Source organism: Pituophis catenifer, unplaced genomic scaffold (assembly GCF_029215685.1).
Source record: "Pituophis catenifer annectens isolate HBS135680 unplaced genomic scaffold, rPitCat1.0.hap2 SCAF_1, whole genome shotgun sequence".
In the NCBI taxonomy this organism is placed as follows: domain Eukaryota; kingdom Metazoa; phylum Chordata; class Lepidosauria; order Squamata; family Colubridae; genus Pituophis; species Pituophis catenifer.
The window spans coordinates 39,430,497-39,456,820 of NW_027256881.1; the positions used below are offsets into that span (position 1 = coordinate 39,430,497).

Sequence of the window (26,324 nt, forward strand, 5' to 3'; positions counted from 1 at the left end):
TCTTTTCAAAGCACTTTCACTCACTCGCATTTCTCAAATTGAAAGTCAATAAAGTGCTGATACTTGCGTTTCCAAATTTCAGGCTTCAGATAGTTTCGCTGTTTATTAAAGCCGGTTCTTTCGCTTTAAGTTTCCTGCAGCCGGCTTGTTCTGCAGAGGCAGAATCGTCCCACGTCGCCCGGAGTTTCAGCAGGCTGGAAGGGAGCCACGCCTGTTCTCTCCCCAGAAACTTCCCTGGGGGGTCACAGGGGCTCAACCAGTGCCCTGCGATCTCTCTTCTTCAATCCTTTAGGATCTAGAAGTTTTCGAGCCGCTTCTTCGTTTCGAAGCGGCTCTACAGGCGGCGGGGCTGGCGGAGCTTCAAAGAGCGCCGCCGACGCCGGAGACAAGGAAACCGGAAGTCCATTTCTTTTGTATTTTTATTTGGATCGAAGTGTCCAAAAAATATCTTTCCTGTTTCTTTCTGCTTCACTATTCTAAATTCCCTGATCAAGTTTCACAGAGTAACAATGTATCAGGTTACAGACTAACAAAGGTGGTTGAAATGTATGAAAAGACTTTTTGATAACATGCAACTTTTAGCTGAAAGGTTTTTTTAAAAAGTTTACGGAATTATAATAGCCATGGAAAACATGCAGAGGCATGTAGTTTTGGATAAATTAGATTCACGAAAGGGTTCTGATATGAAAGTTGCAGACCAAAAAGATAGCCAGAGAACTGAGCTGATCTTATGTGTCTCTTTGAAGTTCAAGCCTGTATCTCTTTACAATACTAGAAGTCTGACTGAATGGGGAAGTGAGAAATTTTCCTTTCCTAAGAGGGCCCATATAGAATCACTTTATATGGATTTTGTTAGGAAGATCGAGACACCATGGAGACTGAATTAATTATATTTAATTAGACAATAATTAATAAGAGATGGTATTAAGAACATGGATATTTGATTATTCTTAACTTTTGGGCTGATTTAGGAATAGATAAGATGCCTTGGCAAATTTTCTATGAGTGGATTATAATAACAGTTTGTTAACAGAGACTTTTGAAACCTTAACCTTGCTTTTTTATTATTGTTCTTCCTGTTAACTATTTTGTCATTTTTTTTAAAAAAAAATTATTATATTTTTATTGTTAAAAAATAACAAAAAGGAAAAAAAAATCAATACAAAAAATCAATAGTAAGGAAAGAAAAAAATTTTTTCCCCCAACGTGCTATACAAACGGAAAGGAAGTTTTATGAACTTTCTGGAAGAATTGAAGACTTCAAGTAACTATTTTGTCATTAACATATTATATATATAAGATAGGTCAATAATTTGCAAATAGATTTACTAGTTTAAAAATTTTGGGGCCTGTTTCACAATCAATATTGTAATAATGTAATAATCAGTATTCAATTAGGGACGATAACATGTTTATATATATTTTATTTCTTTTCAATACTCTTTTTTCTTGATTGTTTTGTATTTTTTTGGAGATTTGTACTTATAACTTTCTTTTGAATAAAATAAAAAAATAGAAAAAAAGAACATTGCATTTTCCTTTTTAAAGAACAAGTCCTTCATTACTGAAAACCAACACATTAAATGTCTATTTAAATGTCTGAGGAATGGACAAACTAGTAAAATATTTATTGGGATTATGGTGGTTCAACCTTTTTGTTATAGATCAAATCATGTTTATTTATATTGTAATATTTTTAATAACTGTTATCTAACTTATTCTGATATGAATTCCAGAAATTTCATTAATCCAGATTGCGATATTAATATTTTGATGTACAGTATTGCAGGAAATCACATATATTTTGAGAAAAAAATTGAGAGACGTAAGGAATCAAATGTTAAAAATTGATAAACTGAGGCATAGATAATATCTTACTGGATCTCATTTTCTCTCTCTCTCCCTCCCTCCCTCCCTCCCCTTCTCTCTCTTTCTCTCTCTCTCTCCCTCTCCCCCTTCCTTTCTCTTTCTCTCCTTCTCCCTCCCTCCCTGTGTGTGTATATGTGTTTTGTCACATTCTTAAGAGGATAAATAATCCATATTTATAATGACAGCCAGCGGGCTATTTTTTTACTTTTATCAGTGCTAAATCTGGGGTGACAAATTGCTTTCTGAAGCTGGATTCTTCTCTGCAGGTGTCAGAATAAAAATAAAAGTAATCACTTATCAAGACTCCTAGATCTGTGACAAGTCTGTTAGAAGCTTATTGCTACCAAAACATAATGGGACCCTTCAGTTAGATTAATGCTCATTTTCTTCCTGAAATACAGTGCAATCAACGTAAAGAAAACCAAATATTCTTTACATTATTTTTTTGTAAAAGCTGATTGCAAATAACAGCTTTCATTGATGTTGGTAGAGCACCTCCCTCTGGAAGTTTGGCTACACCACTGCTTTAATGAAGGAAAACATTGTGGCCTTGCCATGTTGCCCCTCACTTCCTAGCAGTAGTTCAAGCTGTGAGCCCAGCTGAATTGCTGTTTTTTGTTATTTTTTTTTTTAAATGTATGTTTTCTGGAATAGCTTACTTTTTATATTTACAAAACCTTTTTTTATTTGTTTAAGTGGGGCAGAGAGAAAGAGAGAGAGAATGTTTATCAAATCTAGAATCATTCTGAAGGTCTGAAGATGATTGTTAAAGCTGTGTGGTCATGGAATCATAGAAAATTGAGACAAAAGCCAAAACTAAGTGTAATGATGGACATCCAGTCCTCTAGGATGATGTTCTTAGAAGATAAACATGCTAATTTTTTTCTCTTGAATACCTCACTAATAGCTTCAGTAACTGCTCACATAATATCACTCTTCCATTACTGACAAACTCTCCAGAACTTGGTTCAATGGTCCCTTTCTACATGCTTGTCATTTCCTGCATCTTATCAGGACTACTTTAACCTGTGCAGCCAGGAATGATTAAGTTGTTCCTTTTCCTAGAAACAACTAGTTTTCTTCCTTACTTGTTGTAGAAGAGAGTGATTTTTTTAAGGTCAAAGAATACCCTCCATGGGATTCAGGGAACGGAAATTGACAGTAAGAAAAATTCTCTTTCCCTCCTTCATAAATTCCTTTTCGGAGTATGTATGTAAGTTGGCACTAAAGGAAATTGCAGTCAGCAAAGGTCGGAATTTAAAACAGACTTCAATCTGTAAAATATTAGGACATAAGTAATGGTAAATTATTTAAAATAACACAACAGTCACCTTTTTCGCTGTCAAAGGAATCTATAATTTATTAAGTCGTTGAGGAACAGAGTTTCATAATTAGCGGCCCTTCTTTTGTGGCAAAGTAACTAAGACATTTGATTTGTATAAAAGAATGGCACTAACTTAATAATTCTTAGAAATGAAAATCAAAGGATCCATATTCAGAAATGTGCATTATCAAACATCTATCCAAGAGACTGAGTTCTATAGTAAATGTCCAGGCAGCACAAGTTAAGGGTTATTAAAGTTTCAAGTATTCACATATCCCTCTCATTTCTGCTTGGAAGCAATCTTTGAAATAGTTTATCAGTCTTCCATATGCAAATGAAGAGCTGAGATAGAAGAATGGTTGAATGTGTGAGGCTGCCCAGCAGCTTTTTAATAGATTGACTTTTAAATACATCCTTTATGGATCTCGATCTAATACCTCAGCCAGAAATTTGCTGTTAACTTACAAGACATGCAGCCATATACTAGTGTAGGCCTTGTAGCAGCAGATAAAACTCTTCTTTCTTTCAGCACTTTCTTGCTTGCCAGACACACTTCTCACTCGTGTTTTCTGGCAAGCTATTTCTTCTGTTTATCTGGTTCAGCATTGTTGAATGTTAGTTCATTATGGCCCATCCCAAATTAGTCTTGAAGTGAATATCCATTGATCCTTTTGGCTTAGCTTTTATCTGGATTATGCACAATGTGTATCAGGGATGCTGCTCATACCATAATTTAAGACCTATATTTCTGCTTAGCTTATTCTATAAACTTTTCAAGATTTTGGAGAAGCTGTGGCTTTGTTGCTTAATCGAGGCAATGGGACATTATTTATCACCTGGAATTTGCTACATACATATTTTATTGGAATAGTTTAGCCTAACTAGAATTAAGCTCAGGAAATGGGACATTTTGTGAGGATTTCCCCTTTCACATGGTGCTCCAGGCTATCAGCTGTGTTCTGAATATACAACTTGGCCTCAGGCTAGGGAGATTATGCTCACTGCATGTAGCCCACAAGGTGCTCCACAGCTCCCCTTTATCATTTTAAAATCCAAATGCTAGTAAGAGAAGGAGAGATGAGAGACATCTACAGAAAAAGGACAAGTTTGGAACCAAGACTGATGAGAACAGCTTCAGAAATTACTGTACTTGACTAAAATCCTCAGAGATCATCTGAATGAGGGATCCGGGAATAACTGAGATAGAGAGTATTACATTGGGAAGGATAAATATAAAGATCTAGCTGGTAATATTTTATAACAGTAATTTTACTTTGGAATATATGCAATTATTTAAGCTTTATGATGTCTGATGTATCTTGTCCTGGATAAGATATATGCAACCTGGTATCTCTTTGCAATGAAGTTGCTTTATATTATTAGCAGATCTATCACCTTTTATCTTATCTTCTCTTTTGCAGTTTTCTGTGGGAGATTTCTTTAACATGCTAACTGATTAAATAGCACTTTACTTTTATCTCCTTGCCATAGAATGTTTTTACCTGTGATAACTTAATGCTGAACAGGGATTTTTGCATCTTTTCCTTTCCTTTAAAAAAATAAATAAATAGTAATTTCAATTATAATTTGTCAGATGGAGCTATTTTAACACTATAAAGACCAGGAGGTAGCACTGTAGAATTTATTTCATTTTTATCATCTTTTCTTCTTTTGTATTTGCCAGTAAGGCCACAGAGTGTGGGATTCTTATCTGCCTCACCTGCCGGGACTGGGGAGAGCATCCTAGGATTCTCCAGGAGGCTAAGTGGAAGCAGCAATATCTGAGAGGTGGGATCCTTGGGGCTTTCTGAGCTTGGTTGCTTTCTTGCAGATGTTTCATTACCCAAACTAGGTAACATCATCAGTGACTAGAAAACTGTCAGCCTCAGAGAGCACCAAGGACCTCTCATTTCAACCCTGAGCTACAAATATTCTTCTTTATTGGCAGCAATATCTGTGAAGTAGCAATATCTGTCAAGTGGCTTCATCAAAGCAAGGTTGTAAACATAGGAGGTTTTTGGGAGAGAAGGGTTGACACCTGTAGCCTTTCTGCCATATACAGGTAGTCCTTGACTTACAACCACAAGTGAGCCCCAAATTTATGTTGCTAAGTGAAAAATTTGTTGGATTTTGCCCCATTTTACAACTTTACTTGCCACTTTTGTTAAGTGAATCACTGCAGTTGTTAAATTACTAACAGGGTTCTTAGGTAAATCTGGCTTCCCCATTGACTTTCCTTGCCAGCAGGTCACAAAAGGGGATCACATAACTCTGGGACATTGCAACTGTCATAGATGTGAACCAGTTGTCAAGCCTCTGAATTTTGATAATGCGACCTTGTTGTAAGTCACTTTTTTCAGTGCTGTTGTAACTTCAAATGGTCACTAAATTACCTGTTGTAACTTGAAGACTACCTGTAATAGTTGTCCAGATTTTTGCAAACTGGACTTTATCATTTTAGATTGCTGTTGTATTTGTATGTATATTTCTACATGTAAGAAATCCTCTGAAGTAAAATTTTATGTGACAAGGATCAGGTCTAATTAGATTTTCAGAGTCCAAATGCACATCTGGCATTTCCTTAAAAGTTTACTAGATAGCAGATGGATCTCTATCCATACATAGCAATTTAATTATGCCACAACTACTATACAGTAATGCAACCACCACCCCTTACTGGTTTCAGTATAGGGATAGGCATGCTTTGCTATGTCATCTGCTCTACATTGAGGGCCTACACCTATGCATGCAGTTTTTCCCCCATCTTTGTGCTGAATTAGTACTCTCCATGTGCTGTGCTGTGTGCTTTTTCTGAATATGTTGCTCTAATTGAAAGTGAGCCAAAGCAGCACTATGATTTTTTGGCAGTCAAAAAAAAATATGCCTTGGAGGTGTTAAGGAGAAGATGACATCTCCTTGACAGAGGACTGCATGGAGTATATCTGGATGGTTGCCCAGAATACTTGAGGTGAAGATTATTCTTCTAGGATCTTTTAACCATTAGGTTAAATTTGTTCCATGTGTTAAAAAGCAACAAACAAACAAAAACAATGGTTGGCTGATTTCATTCTTGGATGGCCTTTTTTAAAAGTATTTCATACTCACTAGCATTCTTTTTTTTTTTCTTCTTCTGTGATGCTTCCAGCTTTGAAATATATATATTTTGTGGACTGGCTTTGGTTTCTCTCTGTAAATTAATATTTTAAAACCAATCAAAAAGGTGTCATCAGTATAGCTCTCAGAGTCCTAGTGAACATGTGCAAGAGTTATTAAAACCATCTAGAAGCCTTGGGGTGGTTAATCTTTTTCTTTCTCTGAGGCGGGCCACATTGCAGTTAATCCTGCTGGAATTAAGCCTCTCATCAAATAATATCTGTCTGGATCAAGTATATTTCTATGTAATTTAATGAAGTAAGGTTAACAAGTGGTGAGGCCTCAGTACTTTTGCCTAACTTTATCGTTGGCTGTAAAGGTAACTTTTCTGCAGTACAGTATGGAAAAGTTTCTTCTGAAAAGGAGATAGTAAAATGGTTCTTGAGAGCATCTTGCCAGCCAAAGTAGTAGGGTAGCATATAAATACTGTACCAGTCAAACTTTCCTTTCTTTCTCACGATCCCCTCTATTTCCAGATTAAGAGCACAGAGCATTATGAGGCATGAATAAATGAATACAAACAAACAGATTCTATCATTACTAATTGTTTTCATTCTGGTGGGGGAATGATAGAAGTTGGAGTCCAACAACTTGTAGAGAGCCACACATTCTCTATCCTTTTTTACGAGATGGTACTAAGCATAAGACAAGCATCTTGCCTTCGTTTCTGTCCATCCGTGTCAGAATGTACATGGCAATGGAGAATGAGGAGGATTGGGAACCATGATTATAGATAAAGATCACATAATCAATAATATTAATAGGGAAAGCAGGTGAAAGCAGTCTAGAGAAAAGAAGGACTCTGGGTGACATGATACTGGTAGCATTATTCTAGTATTTGGGAGGTTGCTACAAAGAGGAGGGGGTCAACTTATTTACCAAAGCACCTGTAGACAAGACAGAAAATAATGGATGGAAATTAATCAGGGAGAGAAGCAACCTGGGACTAAGGAGAAACTTCCTAACAGTCAGGACAATTAACCAGTGGAACAGCTTGCCATCAAACATTGTGGATGCTTCATCACTGGAGATTTTAAAAAAGAGAGTGGACAGTCACTTGTCTGAAATGGTATAGGATTTCCTGCTTGAGCAGGGGATTGGACTAGAAGACTTTGAAGGTCCCTTCCAGTTCTATTCTGATTGATTGATTGATTGATTGATCATTAATCTTCATTAATGATCATCACTAGTGATCATTAATATTAATGGGAAGTAGGTGGCAGCAATTATAAACACAAATAATGTAAAACAAATATAGTCTCTATTCATAAAGCAGTCTTAATAATGTAAACATGACAATAGAAGACTAATTAACTCCTGTAGTGGAATAAAGGGCTGTTAATTTGATTCAGGCCGCTTATGATAGAATCAGATTTCTTGATTAGTTGTGATTCAGTGGTTTAGTTGTGCAGTCAGTTTTTCAATGTTTTTTTTTAATCTTCCAAATATCACTTTAATGGCAGTTGTAGTTTTCTTGGGAGGTTCAAATATTTTCCCATTTTATTTGGAATGTTGCCATTTCTGCCATTGGATCTGTATATGACTTTTATTTTGTCTAAATAATAATAATTTGGTGTTGAAAGCGGAATGCAGTTGAGGACATGTTGCACTGGAGGATGAACTGTTAACTTTTGATATTGGTGCTGTCATTATTACATCTGGTAGTGCTGCCAGAGAAATTATCTAGAATGTATAAAAGTACTCCAGTTGTATTTTGGAAATGTAAACAACATGAAAGGACATTTTATCATTCTTCGTGGACATGTAAAATAGCTGTAAAATGTTGAATTCAAATAATATTTTGATACAGACAGTGTTAAAGACCAATATTCAATTGAAGCTGGAACTTTTCTTTTTAGGATTAATGGATAAACAGTTAGAAAAAAGCCATGGAAGATTATTTCAATATATGATTACTGTGGCGAGATTACTATATGCACAGAGATGGAAAGATTGGACACTACCCAATACGGAGGAATGGTTGGTGAAGTTAATAGATATTGCTGAAATGGATAAATTGACTTCTTTGATTAGAGAAAAGATATTATCTAAATTTCTTGGTGACTGGTGGCCTTTTTGTGAAAAAATGGGGAAAAAATGAATTTGTGATCTATGATAATTAAACACAATAGGTTATGGAAAGAAAAGCAATATGATGTAACTTTAGAAAGAGATTAAAATATATTTGTACTTTTAACTGCTGTGAAGAATATCAGAAGCCACTTCTTTATATCTTTTTTGCTTTCTCTTTTCCCTCAACTTTTTTCTTTTCTTCCACTTTTTTCCTTTTCTTTGATTTCTTTTTCTTTTTCTTCCTTACCTTATATTAGTTCGTGTTAAACTTGTTTAAAGGTTTTAATAAAAATCATATGTATATATGATTACAGCATAAAAGATGCTGTAGAGCTGTTGCCCAAACAATTGTAAAGGCATCTGGATATATTTATTAATTGCATAGTCTAGTCCTGTGGTAGGTGGGGCCTTTATTTTGTAGTCTGATGTAGTGGTTTTAGAATAGGAGAATAGTCTGGTGACAATAAGAAGTCTACTGATTTGAAGAGGGAAGTATGCTTGTTTTTCTCTAATTTTAAATGGAAGCCGTGGATAGCAACAAATTATGTTTTGTCACATTTCTTCTAGGTCTGACTTATAACAGATTACTTCTGGGTACCAATGTGCCATTATTGATCTGTTGGAGTGATTTGTTTTTTAGTGCTACATCTCACAAAACTTGCATTTTTATATGCTTGTTTATCTGTGATCTTTTAAATATCCAGCATCCTGCTGTGCCTGCAGAATGCCCAGTTTGACAAAAATGTTCAGTCAGAAGCATTTTAAACTTGCAATTGTGAGATAAGAGGCTAGATGATTTGATTGAATAATTAAATAAAGTGAGCTACTGTTTAGACACTTGGCATCTTTATTCCATGGAAATAAGATATAGCAGGGAGGTAATCTGAAAATTAAAAAAAAAGAAAAGAAAAGAGTGGCGGACCGCTTTACCAGAATAATAGGAAGAGGAAATGGAGAAACTGGTTTGAGATGGGTCAGGCTAGGAGGCAACCCAGTTTGGGAGAGGAGGAAGGGAACTGGGGTGTAGGCTGGAGATGGTGTCTGTGAACAGCAAGATGGGTGAGAGAAAGCTAAGCACAGAAATATGAAGACGAAGACTGTGGTTCTCTATTTGGAGAGGGAGTTTTAGAAAAAGAGAGGGAAATTAAGGACTTCTAAGCTATGCCTTAAAAAAAAGAAAAAGAGGGACGCGGTGGCTAAGATGCTGAGCTTGTCGATTGAAAGGTCAGCAGTTCAGCGGTTCGAACCCCGAGTGCCGCGTAACGGGGTGAGCTCCCATTACTTGTCCCAGCTTCTGCCAACCTACCAGTTCAAAAGCACATAAAAAATGCAAGTAGAAAAATAGGGACCACCTTTGGTGGGAAGGTAACAGCGTTCCATGTGCCTTTGGCATTTATAGTCATGCCGGCCACATGACCACGGAGACGTCTTCGGACAGTGCTGGCTCTTCGGCTTTGAAACGGAGATGAGCACTGCCCCCTAGAGTTGGGAATGACTAGCACATATGTGGAGGGGAACCTTTACCTTTACCTTTAAGCTATGCCTGTGATTTAGTATTTAATTCTCCGCCTCTAATTGTTAGCAAGTTACTTAGACTTTGTGAATAATTGCAGCTCCCAATAAGAAACGTATTAGGTATCATATGTAATGCATGTTGAATGGGTTGATATTTGTGTGGCATATGTAGTGCATGTGTATATAATACATAAATGGAGATTTAGAGATAACTGATCTATCTACTGGTATGTATGTATGTATATATGTATTAGGCTGTTCCTTATGGTAGCTGAATTGAAGTAATGATGCAATGATTGTTCCTGGACTTTTACAGGGCTCAAAAAGAGTCTTGAGATCCAATGAATATGTTTTACCGCCTGGAGGCTTGATGGAGACTGATCTGGAGTTAACATTTTCACTGCAGGTAACTTTAACTTTCTTGGGCAGAAATAAAGAATTGTGTCTCAGTAAAAGCTTTCTTTGTGTATTTTGAACAGAATGTATTTAAGAATAGTACTTCAAGTAACTATATTATGAATTGTTAAACATTTGTAACCTATGATCGATATTCTTAAAGCATAATTTTTGGTATATTTATTCTGAAATAAGCCCACAGTGTTCAAAGGATCTTATTTTCATAATTAGTTCATTCTGAGCACAGCCTAAGGCTATTTTCCAATCACATTTGTGCTCTGGTTATAAAATGAAGCATAAACGAAGGAATATGGAGGCTGCTTGAGAGATCTGGTATATTCCTTCTTAACCACTCTGTGAATGTTTCACCAGAAGCACCTTAAAAATGGTCTTTCATGTAAATACTCTTTTTTACAGTATCCACATTTCCTGAAAAGAGATGGTAACAAGCTCCAGATCATGCTGCAGCGCAGAAAGCGGTATAAGAATAGAACTATTCTGGGCTACAAGACTTTGGCAGTGGGCATCATTAACATGGCTGAGGTAAATGGAACTGCAGAAAGATTGTAGCACAGCTATCTGGGAACTGGTGGGGAAGAGGAGATGCTTATTTAGGGTGTAGATTGAGGACCAGAATGTAATACTGGCTGCTTTGTACATTTTCCAAGAAAAGCATGGAATGTTATTAGTCTATGCTAGAGGCTGTTTGTATTGTATTCTCTACTCAGGTCATGCAACACCCCACAGATGGAGGGCAGCTTTTGGGCCTTCACAGCAACATCAAGGATGTAAGCATCCGGGTGGCTGAAATCAGCATCTACTCACTTTCTAGTCAACCTATCGATCATGAAGATGGAAATGTCCCCTCTGGTCCCAAAATCAAGGCGTCTGGTAAGGTTTTGTTTATAAAGTTTTACCCTGCGGGGTTTAGTTGAAGTTTGCTCCAAATCCTCTGTTTGCCCCAAATCCTTTGGTCAGGTCTGGATTATATTGCTATTCCATCCTGAAGTATTTTTTTTCTTCTGTTAATCCACAATAATGTTAGTGATCCTTCTTCTAACGTGTGGCTAAATACTGGCATACACTCTCCAAAATCATTGTAATTGGCCCCAGTTTGGATAACTTCAAAGAGGAATTCCACAAATTGTAACTATAGGTTACCTCTATCTGTTATCTGAGGCAGGAAGCATTTCAGTAGCATTTCAGAAGGGAGGGAGCCAAACACTTCACTGAAAAACTAAAGAATGTGTAGACTGTATCTCAGATTAAAACAAGAACTGTAGAACACACATTTCAAATGTAGCACAATTCTACATATAAAATTGTTGCCTAGAAATGGCTTCCAAATGAGATTAAATTGTAGATCACATTTAATTTTTAGATATAGGGTTATTCTAGACCTTGAGGCATAATCCCCCAGTTTAATTCATCATTCACACATAGAAGAGATCAGAGATCTTTTCCATTAAAGAGCATATAAAATCCTTACAGCTATTATATGTAATGTTAAATATAATATCAGTTCAGTATGTTTTGAAGAAATGTATAGTTTAGTGATGTTTAATAAAAACACCTCAGGTTGTAATGGGATTATAACTTTCAAAATTTGTTCCCTTCTGAGATGAATTGGCATTATGTTCTGTTGTGCTTTATCACTCTTCTCATGAACCTTGCAGTTTCTTCCTTCCATTAGCTTGTAGCCTTCCATTAGAAAATCTAGTGCCTTATTGCTGTATTTTCTTCCATTCTTCTGTATCAGTTCATAAGTGGCCATCTTTTTCCCTTCTAGATCGCTCTCCAGATATTGATAACTATTCTGAAGAAGAGGATGACAGCTTTTCCTCTGAGCAGGAAGCCAGTGATGATGCAGTACAGGGCCAGGTACTTATCTACCTATTTGCCTTTCTACTACCTTTGCTATAAGACATGAGTTCAAAAGCTGGGTATTTTTCAAGTGTATTTGAGTTACAAAAGCCTCAGTCCTTGACGATGATAAGACTTGGTCAACAAGATTGATTACCCACTCTTATTAAAAGAGATTAGGAAGAATATATCTTTTTTGAGTCACCCTTCCAGCTGTCAAGGAAGAGGTATATTTTAGTGCTAAGTACCAGGTATCAATTGCTAGTCTCTTTCCTCCCACTTGAGCAGCTAATCTGTACCCAGTTTATAGAATGGTTTAGGGGAGGGAGAGGGAGAGAATACAATTGATTAAAAGGATGTTTAGTAGATGGTAAAGTGCAAGAGAGCCCCAAACTGAGAATTGAGATGCAATGGAATTTTGTCCTGCAATTAAAACACATGTAATAAGTGATTAAGGTTTTTTCCTCCTTCACTTACCAGAAAAGCAGGGTTTTTTCACTGTGGATGGATGTTTATGGGAGAAACAAAAGCTACCCTGTTTCCTCTAAAGTAAGACATCTCCTGATAATAAGCCCAGTCAGGCTTTTGAATGCATGTGCTTAAATACCCCTCTCCCGAAAATAAACCCTCCCAAAAAATAAGCCCTCCCCAAAAATATTTAAACGCATGTGCAGTCGGTCCCCGCCATTTCCTCTGGTTAGGATTAGGGAGACAGAGCTGGAAATCAGCTGGAAATAAGATGGCAAGAGGAGCCCCGTCTTACTCCACGCCCCGAAATTATAAGACCTCCCTGAAAATAAGGCCAAGCACTTATTTCAGGGTTCAAAAAAATATAAGACAGGGTCTTATTTTCAGGGAAACACGGTATTAAGAGAGAAAAACAGATTACTAGCAACAGTGTTAAATCTATTGAGATATTTATCAGAGAACAACCAATAAGTATCTGGAATGATACTGTTAAAATAGTTTTAATGGATCGTACACATTTTTTTGACCCAAAATAAGCCGACTTTTAAAACATACCTTCTGAGAAGATTTCCCCATCTCAACTTTCTATTCACTGATCATCAGCCATGTAATCTCTATTTGTTGCTCTCCAAAACTCTCTAATAAATATCCAAGGAATCACAAAGTTCATTTAACAGCCCCCCCTCCCTCGAAACCAGATGGTCATGACAGTGTATTGCCCTCTCTTTCTATTCAGGATTTATATGACGAAGAGGACGAAATGAGGAAGCCAAAGAAAGCCAGGCGGAAAATGATCCGAACTACATCAATGACCCGAGTAAAGTCAGCCCTTTTTTCCTGGGGATGGATTTCTGTGGGCTTTAGCTGGGATCAGGAATAAAGGCACTCCATAATAAACCATGATTGCAAGTCCCACTTCACTTTTCCCCTTTCTTCGCACAAGGGAATATAGGTGCCATCCATAAATAAATTCAGAGAGAGTGAGAGAGAATTTCATGTAGTCTTCCATCAGCATAGATTGCAGGGTTAGGTGTGTTACAGACTTCTTTCTGGATTCAGATACTTTTTTTTTTTTTTTTGAATATAGTGATATTTTCTGGGTTTTGCCATGAAAGCTAGTTATATGTGTTCAGGATATTCAAATGCATTTAGAATAGAATAGAATAACAGAGTTGGAAGGGACCTTGGAGGTCTTCTAGTCCAACCCCCTGCCCAGGCAGGAAACCCTACACCACTTCAGACAAATGGTTATCCAATATCTTAAAAATGTCCAGTGTTGGAGCATTCACAACTTCTGCAGGCAAGTTGTTCCACTTATTAATTGTTCTAACTGTCAGGAAATTTCTCGTTAGTTCTAAGTTGCTTCTCATCTGCATTTCATCTGATATTACTTAAAACTATCACATAGAAGATGGGATTGCTTTGTTTCATAATACAGGATAAGAAATAATGGGTTTAAATTACAAGGAAGTAGATTTCAATTGGACATCAGGAAAAATGTCTTAATGGTAAGGGCTATTCGACATGGGAGTAGACTGCCTCCAAAAGTGGTGGACTTCATTGAAGATGTTTACATTTATGTTGGATGAGAAGTCATTATGGTCAATTCCTATAGAAGTAGAGGTTGGGCTAGATGAGCAAGGTTCCTTCCAATTCTACAGTTCTGTGAGTCCGTGAATATGTGTTGTAACATGCATAAGAGCAGTAACTTCCAAATAGGAAGCTGTTGGGATGAAAAGGCCGTACCTAAGAGGCATTCACATTCAGCAAATGGGAGCAACAGCTGGAATTCCCCCATTCCAGCACAGTGACTCCAACTACCATTTAACTATTTAAATAAATAAATAAATACCAGTCTTTCCTTTTTCATCTCAAATTCTGCTGCTGCTGCTGCTGCTCCTGATTAAATCCACAAATGATTAGGCAAATGAAGGGAGGATGGTGACCATCTCTGCCTTTAGAATCAGTAGAGGTTAGCTTCTGAGAAAGAAGCTGACACTGATGCTGCTGTTCACAAAGGATTGCTCATCCTCTCCCTTTGGAAACTTGGGCTGCTGATAGGCTGTTTTGGCTTCTGTGTTTGGGCAATGTTTTAGTACTGCTGGGGAGGAAATGGCAAGGTGGGCCAATTACAGAATGTGTTGTAGTCCAGCTAGAGGGAGGTAGCAAAGGAAGACTTTTCCTCTATTACTAAATCTGTTTCCTCTCAACTTTTTTCGTATTTTAGCAACCAAACTTCAAGCAGAAATTTGTTGCCTTGCTGAAGAGGTTTAAAGTGACAGATGAGGTAAGGAAATTGATTTCAGATAGATGCGGAGGCAAACTATTTTCCGTCTTCACTCAATATTTTTTGAACATTTTTACAGAATATTTTAAAAGGGGAAAAATCATAAACCTAAGAAGATTTTATTTTATTTATTTATTTTATTTTATTTATTTGATTTATATACCGCCCTACTCCCGAAGGACTCAGGGCGGTGAACAGCCAAACAGTAAAAATACATAGATACAAAATTTAAAAAACAAAGTAAAATCGAATTAAACAATTTGGCCCAGACAAATTAAAACACCCCAGTCATTTAAAACCGATTAAAATTTGCATAATTAAAAAGAGGGAAAAGATTAGGCCAGGCCCGCCTGGTGGAATAAAAAGGTCTTAAGAGCGCGGCGGAAGGTGCGTAGATCCGGGATGAGAGGGAAAAGCACAAAGCAAGCAAATAAGAGATTTACGTCCATCATAAGATTAATTAAATCATACTTGATCTTAGCCAGAAGGCTGCGAAGTGAATATTAGTGTCAGTGATAAGCACAATATGAAATATAACTTAAAGTGAAACATTATACTCTAATCCATTACTTAAATGGTAACATGTTATGTTAAGAGAAACCCAAATTTTGGATAGGACCCAAGCCTGTAAGTAGAATCTAAATAAAATAAATGCTCTCCATCTTATAGTCAATTCTGTGGCAGATTCATTTTTTTCCAAGACATTTTTATTTATTTATTAAATTTCTATCTCACTGAGTGATTCTGAGCAATTTATATCAAAAATGTAAAAGGTTATTTTAGACGGATATACCACTACAACATAATTTGCTACTCTAGTGAATGAATTGTATGTATGTCTCAGAGCAGAGCATTAAGTATCTTAGCAACTGTTAGCATGGACAAAGCTAGTTTGATATAGTTTGTAGAAACATAGTTTAGTCATATTTAGTAGAAATTATCCTGCAATTAATTTCTTGTAGGAGTATCTGCTGCAGAAACTGTAACTGGCACTCTTATGACCAAGGTGCTTGCATGGCCACAGCAGAAATGCAGTAGAAACCCACCAAAGATATCTCTGCATTTGCTCGCTCTAATTCAATGTACTTCCATTGCATCAAATGCAGCAGCCAGTGCAGTAGGCTAGGAGAAGCCTGTGGTCTTCAGATGCTGCAGACTGCAACTCCCATCTTTAATCATGATGATGGGTGCTGAGACAAGTTGGAATCTGATGAGTTCTGGAGGGCCACAGATTTCTCCATCCCTTTCTGAATATATTGTAAGGATTTTTCAGTGCACTAGTTTCTACTTTATTCTTCGTGCACGAGAGGATTAAGCCTCCTCCCATCCTTGAAGGATGCTACATTGAAATAACATTGTTATTTCCACTTACGGTTCTCTCCCCCCTCCCCAGGTTAATACTTTTTTCTGTCTTCATTTAACATTCACAGCTTGCCGCAACAGTAATAGAAATCAGTGCCATCAACATGCTGTTTTAATGACTTCTCCTGCAGACGCCCCCCTAAAATTGGATGCAAACCACCCAATAGCCAAAGTGCTACTCCTTATTATATTACTTATTATCTTTTCTGTTTTGGTTCCTGTGCTGGCCTTAAATCATCAAAACTTGAAGGGTTTGATTGAGTAAAAATGTTGACAGATGTGGGTGGGGACAGCCCCTCCCCCCTGCATTTTATTGTTTCATAACAGCTGGCAGCACTGGGTATGGGTTGCAACCCAGGAAAGGGAAAGCATACAGCGAAATCTGATTCTGAGTTACTTAAAAGTGCTCCTTTGATCCCAGAGCATTAGGAGACATGCTCTATGTACACTATTACACTATCTCAGGAGAGTAGAAATACATTCTCAACCAGAATTATTTGGTTGTTAGTGATTCTGTAATTTGGCTTTAATTAATTTAGTTTTCCCTGATGCTGCAGAGCGTAAAGCAAATCCTCTGCTTTGGTCATCAAGATAAAACTTTGATCCCGTAGGACTTAATGTCCAAGTTTTTCAGGAGGAGGGAGCACTCCTTTTCCCCAACCTGATGGCCTGGTTTAAGCTTCTGCATACAATCACTCACTCTCTCGCCATGTCTCTATTTTATGAATACTTCCACTGTGGAGTGCTAGGCAGAGGATGTTGAGCTGGGTAGCTTTGGAGAGGCTCCTTCAGGATCAGAGATGTTTTATTGTATAGCATAAAGCAGGGGTCTCCAACCTTGGCAACTTTAAGCCTGGAGGACTTCAACTCCCAGAATTCCCCAGATGGCTAAGGAATTCTGGGAGTTGAAGTCCTCCAGGCTTAAAGTTGGCAAGGTTGGAGACTCCTGGCATAAAGGCTTGTGCTTAGCCACTGTGGGATTGATCAATAACACTTTCAAAATACAGAGAATGTCAAAAACATTTCTAAGATTAATGCACTTAGGGAAAAACTTTCTTCCTTTTTCTTTAAGAGCTTCTAGAGAGCTATAGTTATGTTAGACTTTTTCAGCAAAACCAACAAAGAATTCTGTGGCACTTTAAAGATTTTTCTCATGAGCTTTTATAAATCATAGTCCACTACATTAGTTGCTCTGCAGAGGCCTGTTCCCATTTCTGCTGTAATTTCCCAAACGTGTAAAAAAAAATCTATCCCTTCATAAGCGGCTCGCTATAGCTTCTGAATGATCAGGAAACTAAGTTGTGGTTTCTGGCCCACAGTCTTTTAAAAATTGTTTATTCCTGCTTTATGATTATTAATTTGAGAAACTCAAAAAGTATTCAGATGACTCTGAAATTAAGTACATGCACTCTCTCTCTGTCTCTTTTTCTCCAACACACATTCATCTCTTGACTACTATACCCTCAAGTGACATAGGATAAATGAATCATTACTTGAGATGGATAAATATATGTAAGCCCTGAATTGCCAAATAGGCTATAAATGAAGGAAGTGTCTTTTCCAAAAGGTGCTTTTTCCAAGAGGCATTTTCTTTGATGATGTTTCACTTCTCATCCAGGGGTGGGTTCCACTTACCTTTACTACCGGTTCGCAACAGGAAGGTGCACATGCACAGAAGCTTCTGCACATGCGCAGATCATCCATGATGATGTCCAGATGGGTGGGCAGAGCCTCCCGCCACCATTACTACCGGTTAGCAAGAACCGGACCAAACCGGGAGCAACCCACCACTGTTCTCATCCAAGAAGTTTCAAAGAAAAACAAGAAAGTCCAGTTACTTCTTGGAAAAAGCGTCTTTGGGACAACCATGACCTGGATAATTGAGAACCCCCATAGACATGAAGGAAGTGTCTTCTATATAAGTCCAGAAATTCTCCTTTATCAAATAAAGAGGCATACCCATTTGTGATGAAGCTGTGTTTGGTCCTCTTCATCTGTTAAAGGAGCTACTAATTTTGGATCAGGTGGTATATTCTTAAAGATCCATCTCATCCATCTCATGCTGGGCACCCTTTTTTTGAACTATTACCATCTAGCAGACGGTACAGGACAATAAAAACAAGGACAAATAGGCTGAAAAACAGCTTCTATCCCAGAGCAGTAACTATACTGAATTCTACTGCATAGTGTAATATTAATGCAGTATCAGGGGTTTCCATTCAGTTGTATAGAATGTGTAGGGTGTGTGTTTTTGTTTTATTTTTTATAGTTTTCTTATGTATGATGTACACTGAAGATGGCATTTAATTTCGTTTTACAAAGTGCAATGACAATAAACTAAACTAAACTAAAACTAACCATTTGGTAGGATGGTCCTTATGATACGGTTTTCCATATTGAGAATTGGGGTAAGATTGAGTTTAGTTGGCTTTTGTTACTGCTGTCCTTCCTCAGAAAAGGAATATAGCATCATAAAGCACAAGAATGCAATAGTGTTGCCCTTCCTAATACTATTCAGATTGTTAGGTTAGTGTGGTGTTTGTAACCTGTTTTATGAGGTAAAGTTCTCCTTCCACAAACAAAAGAATAAGCCTCTGAATGGCAACAACTGTTAGTCTTTTGTTGACAATATAGATCTTTGCTGATGTTGTTTTCTATTGGACTTTGCTTACTTAATTTCATTCTTAGGAGTGCTCTTTTTGTAATAAATATTAACGTTCTGTTTTTCCCCATGTGTTTTTGAGACACATCAAGGCTATAATGTTGTTATCAAAACCTGAATACACGCCAATTTTTTTTTAAAAAATGACTTCATAGTGGTCAATTTCAGCAGCTCAGATATATATATAGTTGTATTTATCCTAGTGCATCAGCAAGGAGAATTTTAATTTTGGGTATGGTTTTTTATATGTAATAAAAACGGGGGGAAAAGAAACCATGAAAGAACGGATGAAATTAGTACCTTTATGTTGCTGTATCATTTTATTCTCCACCTTGGTTTGGGATCTCCAGGTTTTGGATTCTGACCCAGTGGATCAGACCCAAGAAGTGGAGGAAGACCTGGGTCTGCTCTATGACAGCCTTGAGGAATGCAACAACAGTGACAGCGGCCCTGAGATTGAAGATAATGAAAGTGTTCATAGCACTCCTAAACCAACTTTGAGGTAAGAGCTCAGATGAAAAGCCACTGAGTCTGGCTTGATGAACTGTGGCAGGAAGTATTTGTCCTGCAAAGCTTTCCTTTGGATTTCAGCCTCTCAACATTGTCTCCGCAATTCAAGTAACTCCATGCTCAGCCAGGAATCCTTTGCACGTCTACTCCAAAGCAAGCCCCAGCTGAGTTCACTGAGGCTCAGTCCCAGAGAGCCATATTTGGGACGGCAGCCCTGACTTTCCTTCCACCTCAGTGCAGCTGGGCTGACGACTTGCAAGAACACAGTTTCTGCATTTTGTGATTCATTTGCTGGGAAAGGGAAGACTTGGGATCATAAAGTAATTTGGTGATAGATGGAGATAGCTTGAGGCTGACCTTAAATGTGACAGGCTAATAAAAGAGCCTTGCGTAAGCCACAACAGACCAGCAGGGATTGATGAAGTAGCCAAGCTTCCCTGGGGCAATTATGCTGAGTCTGCCTTGCAAATGATGAGGTAAAAGAAGAGAGAGAGATGGAGGGGGGGGGGTGAATTTTGTATTTTAGTGCTTGCCTGAGGAAGCGGTGGACTATCTCTCTCAGTGTTTTCACATAGTTTTTCTTTCACGGGGACAGGCTTCCAATGTTATTAATCTTTAGGAGGATTTAATGGTAATCTGAGAGATAGAACAGTTAATCTGTATCTCTTAGTTCTGAAAATCTCACTATTGGGAAAAGTGCAGTGGACAATCAGAGCATAAATGAAATTGAATATTGTCTTACTGAAAAGGATAAACAGACTTACCTGACCAGGTGTTTTACAGATGGGTTCAGCTGTAATTCTGATGCTTGGGAATTATGGTCTACCACACTCAAGAGGACAACATTCAATTTTTATTTGTTTGCTGGTAGACAAAACTATGGAGGAATATCTGACTGGTTGCTTAGAAAGTAGAAAACGGGGCTATTACTACCTTGGAGCTTCTCCAGTGGTAACATGCCTGTTTCTCCCAAGGCAGCAAATATTTTAGAAAAGGTTCTCCTCCTTCCTGCAGATCATATCTGCACAACTTCCTGTAAATTTGTTTCATTAATGGTGGATAAATAGCTAGGAATGTTCTTATCTGTATCACATTTGAAGCATAGATAGTAGAGGTGCATAATGCACATCTCAAATCTCCAGGAAAATGGTCTTGTCTCCCTCCTTTTCCATTGAGAAAAATTCTCTGTTCAGTGCATTTAGTGATATAGTAATGCCTTTTTATAAGCCACAGGATTGGGGTTGTTGGTATTTGAGATGACACTTTTAAGACAACATCCATCAGAAATCTATTTGCCCAGATGTTTCCATTTTGAAGAACTGTCAGTCTGATCTGTGTGAGTTAATGTTAGGGTAGTTAGAAGCACATGGGAATTGCCAGTTGATGGCACTTCTCCTGAGTCCTTTGGGAGGAGGGCGGTATATAAATCTAATAAAATAAACAAATTAATTAGCTTTCTTTTGTTTTACCCTAAGTTTGGTCTCTCAGTAGAGCTTTCCTTGAGGTTATGGTCCTTTGTAGGTATTCCCTGACATATGCATAGTATTATAGAGGAGTTATGGAGGCATGCATGCATATAAATATTCACATCCCATTAGTTTTTATTTTTATTTATGTATTTATCACATTTTGGAACTGCCATCCCCATCACAGAGAGACTCTGGGCAGTTTACAGTAAATTATTAAAACATAGAAGCAATATATAAAGGTTAAAATGTAAAAGGAGACAAGTTCTTTGCAAATGACTTTTGCAAGGAACTTGTCTCCTTTTACATTTTAACCTTTATTTATTTAACCTGTGTATGTATAATGTGAAATTAATCTGAAAAAAAAAATCTTAGCTCGTTTGGATGATTCCACCTTGTGTAAGCAGTACCTCACCAGACACTTTATAGTGCTCCTTTTCATATACTAGAAATGCAAGATCTTTACACAGAATCATGTAATCTGAATTCTTGCTGGTAGATCTGAGTAAACATCCATATCTCCAAACTCTTATTTATCTTCCGATAGAAATAATGCAACTCAATCTTACCAAAACCCAGCAATACATTTTAATGCTGAACAATAGCCAGGAGGTAGACCAATCTGCAATGTAGATCTTATCTTTTAGTTGTGCTGTTGGTGCATATCTTTACAAAATAAAGTTGCAAGCTTGAGCCAAAGCAGACTCACTTAGTTTCTCTTCCAATGATAGAAATCATAGGAAGGTAACAAGGAGTTTCCTTTCAGTTTTGCATTTGATTCCCCCCCCCCAGCCATTTCAATCCTAACAATAGGTTTGAACAATAGCTGTCCTCTTTCTTCTGCAGATTCAGTTACTTGAAGAGAGAATCTAGTTGGTTGGGGAGAATATACTTGTTCTAGCTGGAAGTAGAAGTGCTTTGCTCTATTTTATTCCTTCTCTGTTGAAAGTGACACTTCAAAACCCCTTTGCTCACAAGGATCGGCCCTCCCTCCCTTCCAACTATCTTTTTGTGTTGCTGAAAGACCAGGGCTTTGGTGATGGGTTTGCTTGTGGTGCTCCATGGGGATAGAGAATGGGGTGGAATTCAAGCTTGGGTTATGGTGACTTCACTTCTCCCTCATTTCTCTTTCTGTCTGTCTGTCTGTCTCTCTGTCTGTCTGTCTGTCTGTCTGTTTCTTCTGCAGGCGCTTCTTTGAGGGCGTCTCTCACTCTGGTTCCCAGACTGAGATCAGCAGTCTGCACAGCCAAAAAGGGCAGGAGCGAGAGTCGGGCAGCCCTGTGAGTTGTTACTCCTTCCTTCCTTCCTTCCTTCCTTCCTTCCTTCCTTCCTTCCTTCCTTCCTTCCTTCCTTCCTTCCTTCCTTCCTTCCTTCTTTTTCTTCCTTCCCCCGACTTTCCAGTTTGCCCATCCAGAAACTCTGTGCTTTAATAACAGTTCCTGCTACATGCATTTGCTTTTCTTTCTTCTGTCTTTCCTTAATGAGCTTCCTTCTGTCCAATTTAGAAGAAGTAGGATAGGAGCAAGCCAACCAGACTTACTTAGCTGGGCCCCCAGGGTTCCTGCAGTGAGCAAATGAAAGGGAGGGTGGCTATTTTCCTCTACAACCTCTTCTGTTTCCAATGTTCTGGACAATGAGAAAGCACAATGTATTTTGATGTGTGCCTGTTCTTCCTATGTCTGGAATAGCCCTGCTTCTGCACCTTTCCTAAGATTTCATGGCTCCAAAGTTGTCACTACTCATCCATTTTCTTCTTCCCTCCCCCATGCCTGCTTGCTCTCTGCCCACTCTCCTAGGGAGAAGCAGAGAAGTGGAAAGTGGGTATCCCACGCACCCAAGATGAGGCTGCTGTGGAAAATGCAGCTATGGTGAGTCCTCTCCTTTCCTGGCGGTTTTATGAAGTTTCTGCCACCCTCCCATCTGATCTGGCAGTTTATCCAAATGAGCAAATGGTTGACTTCATGTTGCTCATCTGATCCCGGTTGTCAATGGCCATCGGTTTGACACTTATTCTGGGCAAACGATAGCTATTCCATTGGGAACAGGACAGGCTTTGGGTCCAGATTTCCAAATATTGTACAGTTGAGTGTTCCTAAGATAAAACAAACCTGCCATCTCTTTTGCTGCAGGGATTCTGGGATGGTTGGCACTCGCTCCGCAGATGTGGCCAACCTTTGCCAGTTACTCATGGGGCCCTGCCACATATGGTCCCACAGCAGCAGTGCTTTTTTTGCTTTGACCCATCAAACTCATTAGCTCACAACAAAGAGATGCTTTCTCTGGGTGATTTGTTATATTGTTTCTCATGAGCACCCATGTGTATGGGGAGTAGACAAACTATTTGGAGAATTATTCGAGCAGTAAATCTTTCATCAACTAAGCATTTGTAAGTGGTTGGTCTGAGCATCTTCCTGCTTCAGTCTGTTCTAATGTCTGTGTGAGCAGCAACTTTAGAGGTGGTGGGAGAAAATGACTCAAAGAGCCCTTGAGATACATTGGCAATGTTTGGGGAAATTCTAGCATTAATCTTTATCAGTGCTAGATACGCTACCCTGTTTTCCCCAGAATAAGGCATCCCCTGATAATAAGCCCTATCAGGCTTTTGAGTGCGTGGCAATAAGGCGAAGCGCTTATTTCAGGGTTCAAAAAAATATAAGACAGGGTCTTATTTTCGGGGAAACATAGTAGTCATCCACTCTGTATATTCTGGGTACTACTCCCAATACTACATTCACATGAAGAACAGTATACCCTGTGCTTTCTTCTACTCTATAAACATCCACAGTCTTTGTGGGTACTGAAACATTTGGCACTCTTGCTGGCATTTCTACATACTGGAGTAGTGGTGGATTGAATGAAGGGAATTTAGGAAGCACCATGGTGAAGGGAGTTTTGAAAACACAATGGTTATACATAGCTCTGTTTGGTTGATACTTTGTTCTCAAGGGCTACGTTCTGCTGGCCAGTTCAGTTGTTGATTCATCCCACCATCTCAATGCACAGTGGAATCACATATTCTTTATTTGTACAGGTAGTCCTTGACTTATGACCATTTGCTTAATGATGGTTTGAATTAAAGATGGTTTTGGAAAGGTTGCAGTGTGACCTGTAAAGCACTTTTCCGACCATTGCAAAATATTACACTACCAGTCGCTTGATAGTGATCTGGCTTCTTGGCATCCAGTTTGCACTTACAAGCAATCATATGACTGCCATTTACAGTCTTGTCTGCAGGCTTCCCCAGAAAGTCAGTGTGGGAAAGCTTGCAAGCCTGTCGAGAGGACTCTTTCTCATCTCCGAAGACTGGCTGAAAGAGCTCCCTGCCAAAGGATTTCAGCTCCATGGTTGCTTGGATTGTTGAAATCCACATTCAAATCCAAAGGGAGACTCTACTGAAATCCAAGCAGGCATGGAGTTGAAATCCTTTGGCAGGGAGTTCTTTCAGCCAGCCCCCAGAGACAAAGGGAACCAAAACCCAAGTCGGGATTTCAGCCCCTGAGCAGAGAGGCAGCGCAGTAAGGTAAGGAGCACAGGGTGCCCCCGAGGGAGGAAGGCCTTGAGAGACATGGTAAAGTTGCATGTGAGTGTCTCCTCTGCTCAGGGGCTGAAAATCCTGCTTGAATTTTGGAAGGAGGATTTTCAGTTCCTGAGCAGAGAGGTGCCAGGCCTCCCAAGGTCTCCCCCCCACCCCCTGAGGCACCGGGCGCTCCTTATATGGGATTCCCTCTGCTTTATGATCTGTGAGTTTGCTTAACGACCTCAGTCGGGAATGCCAGAATTGTGGTCATTGAGTGAAGCAGTCATGTGACATCTCATTTTAACAACCGCTTTGCTCAACAACTAAGATTCCGGTTACAGTTGTGGTTGTAAGTCAAGGACTACCTGCAGCTTTGCAGGCACAGTCGAGGATTTTCTCCCCACCTTCTAGAATCATGTAAATTAAATTTGGCTCTTTTTTGAAAGTATGGAACAACTCATAATTCAACCCTCCTGTTAGCCTTCTTTCTGCTTCTGTCTGTTTGGCTGGGGCGAGCTACAGAGATGGCCGTAATGATGTAGCAGTGGGGCTAGAAATGTGCATTAGTGAGTTGAGGTGTAGGAAGAGGTTGAAGAAAAAAGCTTGCCAGTGGGTAAGAGGCATGCCAATCAAGCCATTCCATTTGACAATCTTCTGGGGCTCCAAAGCAAAACACACCCACAAACAAACTTTCCAATGCTTTCTGTGCATCATCATTTCTTTGGTTATTGGGCATGTTGGAAATATAATAACCACATGATCTCAGGAGCTGGAGGCAAACGATTCCTGTCCAGGAGGAGCAGCTGAGACGGTGTTGAAGGAGAGCAGCATGGACAGGCTTGCCCAACTGAGCAATGTTAGCAAGCCGGAGTTCCCAGCCACTGTTTCCCCCAGGTAAGAAAGGCCCCATCTTCAATGGGAAGCTGATCTTGCATAGGTAGAAGCTATGTTGGCCATGCAGATGAGGTTTTTAGAGTATAAAAAAGGTTCCCCCCCCCCCCAGGGCCAATATTCAGGTAGAAACTATAAGTCTGCTGTGGCTCAGGCATGGATTCTTGGCCTAAGATTTCGTGAGGTAATCGAATCAGTAAATTCTTCAAAAACCTAAGATGTTTTCCCAGATATCCTTTCAACCCTAAATTGGCATAGCATATAAATAATCAGAGCATAGGTGGTGGTACACTTGGTCGATTTTTATAGACTTTGACAAACAGTTTTTGTTTTACAATGTCCAATTAATCTCTGTTGCAAGTATGAATTTCTTAGCCTCCCCTTCCCCTCTTCAGTCTCTATCTTTGGGTCTCGTTGATGACTTAGAAGCTCTGGCCGCTCATGGCATTTGCTCAGTAGCGCAGCAAGGACTTTCTCTGGGCATCTGAGGCCTGGCTACCCTCCCCCAACCTGTGCTGATAACCTGCTGTTTGTCTTTCAGCAAAGCTGAGAACAAGCAGCTCTGGCGACCTCGCAGTATGTCTGTCAAGGATCGACAAAACTCCAAGAGCCACAGTGACCGAACCGGTAGCCTGGACAGTGAGGGCTCCCCAGATTCCCGGCAGAACAGCCAGGTTAGGCAGTGGTGAGCGGGATGAGAGGGGAGGGAGAGAGAAATGCCTTAAATGGGGAATGGAGAAACAAAATCAAAGCAATAGAGACATTTGCAACTTTCCCCAGACAGCCAACGTCTCTCCTACCTTTATGGTCTTTGATGATGCAGGGATTGGAACTGTCCTGAACATAGTTGTTCCAAAAGTGCTTTTTTTCCAAGAGGCAATTGAACTTTCTGGTTTTTCTTTGAAGACGTTTTGCTTCTCCTCCCAGAAGCTGAAGAAGCGAAACGTCTTCAAAAAACTCCCAGAAAG

At 38.9% G+C, this 26,324-nt stretch overlaps 1 protein-coding gene across 2 annotated transcripts in view; it reads left to right on the forward strand.

Annotated features, from left to right (window-relative positions):
* The window catches only part of LOC139308638 (phosphofurin acidic cluster sorting protein 2-like), a 176,006-nt gene that overhangs the window by 135,377 nt on the left and 14,305 nt on the right, over window positions 1–26,324 (forward strand). Inside the window, exons 3-13 of one of the 2 annotated variants that reach the window (XM_070932319.1) lie at window positions 10,251–10,340; window positions 10,748–10,873; window positions 11,059–11,221; window positions 12,120–12,211; window positions 13,398–13,478; window positions 14,889–14,948; window positions 19,323–19,474; window positions 22,135–22,228; window positions 22,745–22,816; window positions 25,232–25,359; window positions 25,898–26,030. In XM_070932319.1, coding sequence (XP_070788420.1) covers window positions 10,251–10,340; window positions 10,748–10,873; window positions 11,059–11,221; window positions 12,120–12,211; window positions 13,398–13,478; window positions 14,889–14,948; window positions 19,323–19,474; window positions 22,135–22,228; window positions 22,745–22,816; window positions 25,232–25,359; window positions 25,898–26,030 — 1,191 coding nt within the window. The remainder of the gene's footprint in view (window positions 1–10,250; window positions 10,341–10,747; window positions 10,874–11,058; window positions 11,222–12,119; window positions 12,212–13,397; window positions 13,479–14,888; window positions 14,949–19,322; window positions 19,475–22,134; window positions 22,229–22,744; window positions 22,817–25,231; window positions 25,360–25,897; window positions 26,031–26,324) is intronic. The other variant, XM_070932318.1, reaches the window with a different exon arrangement.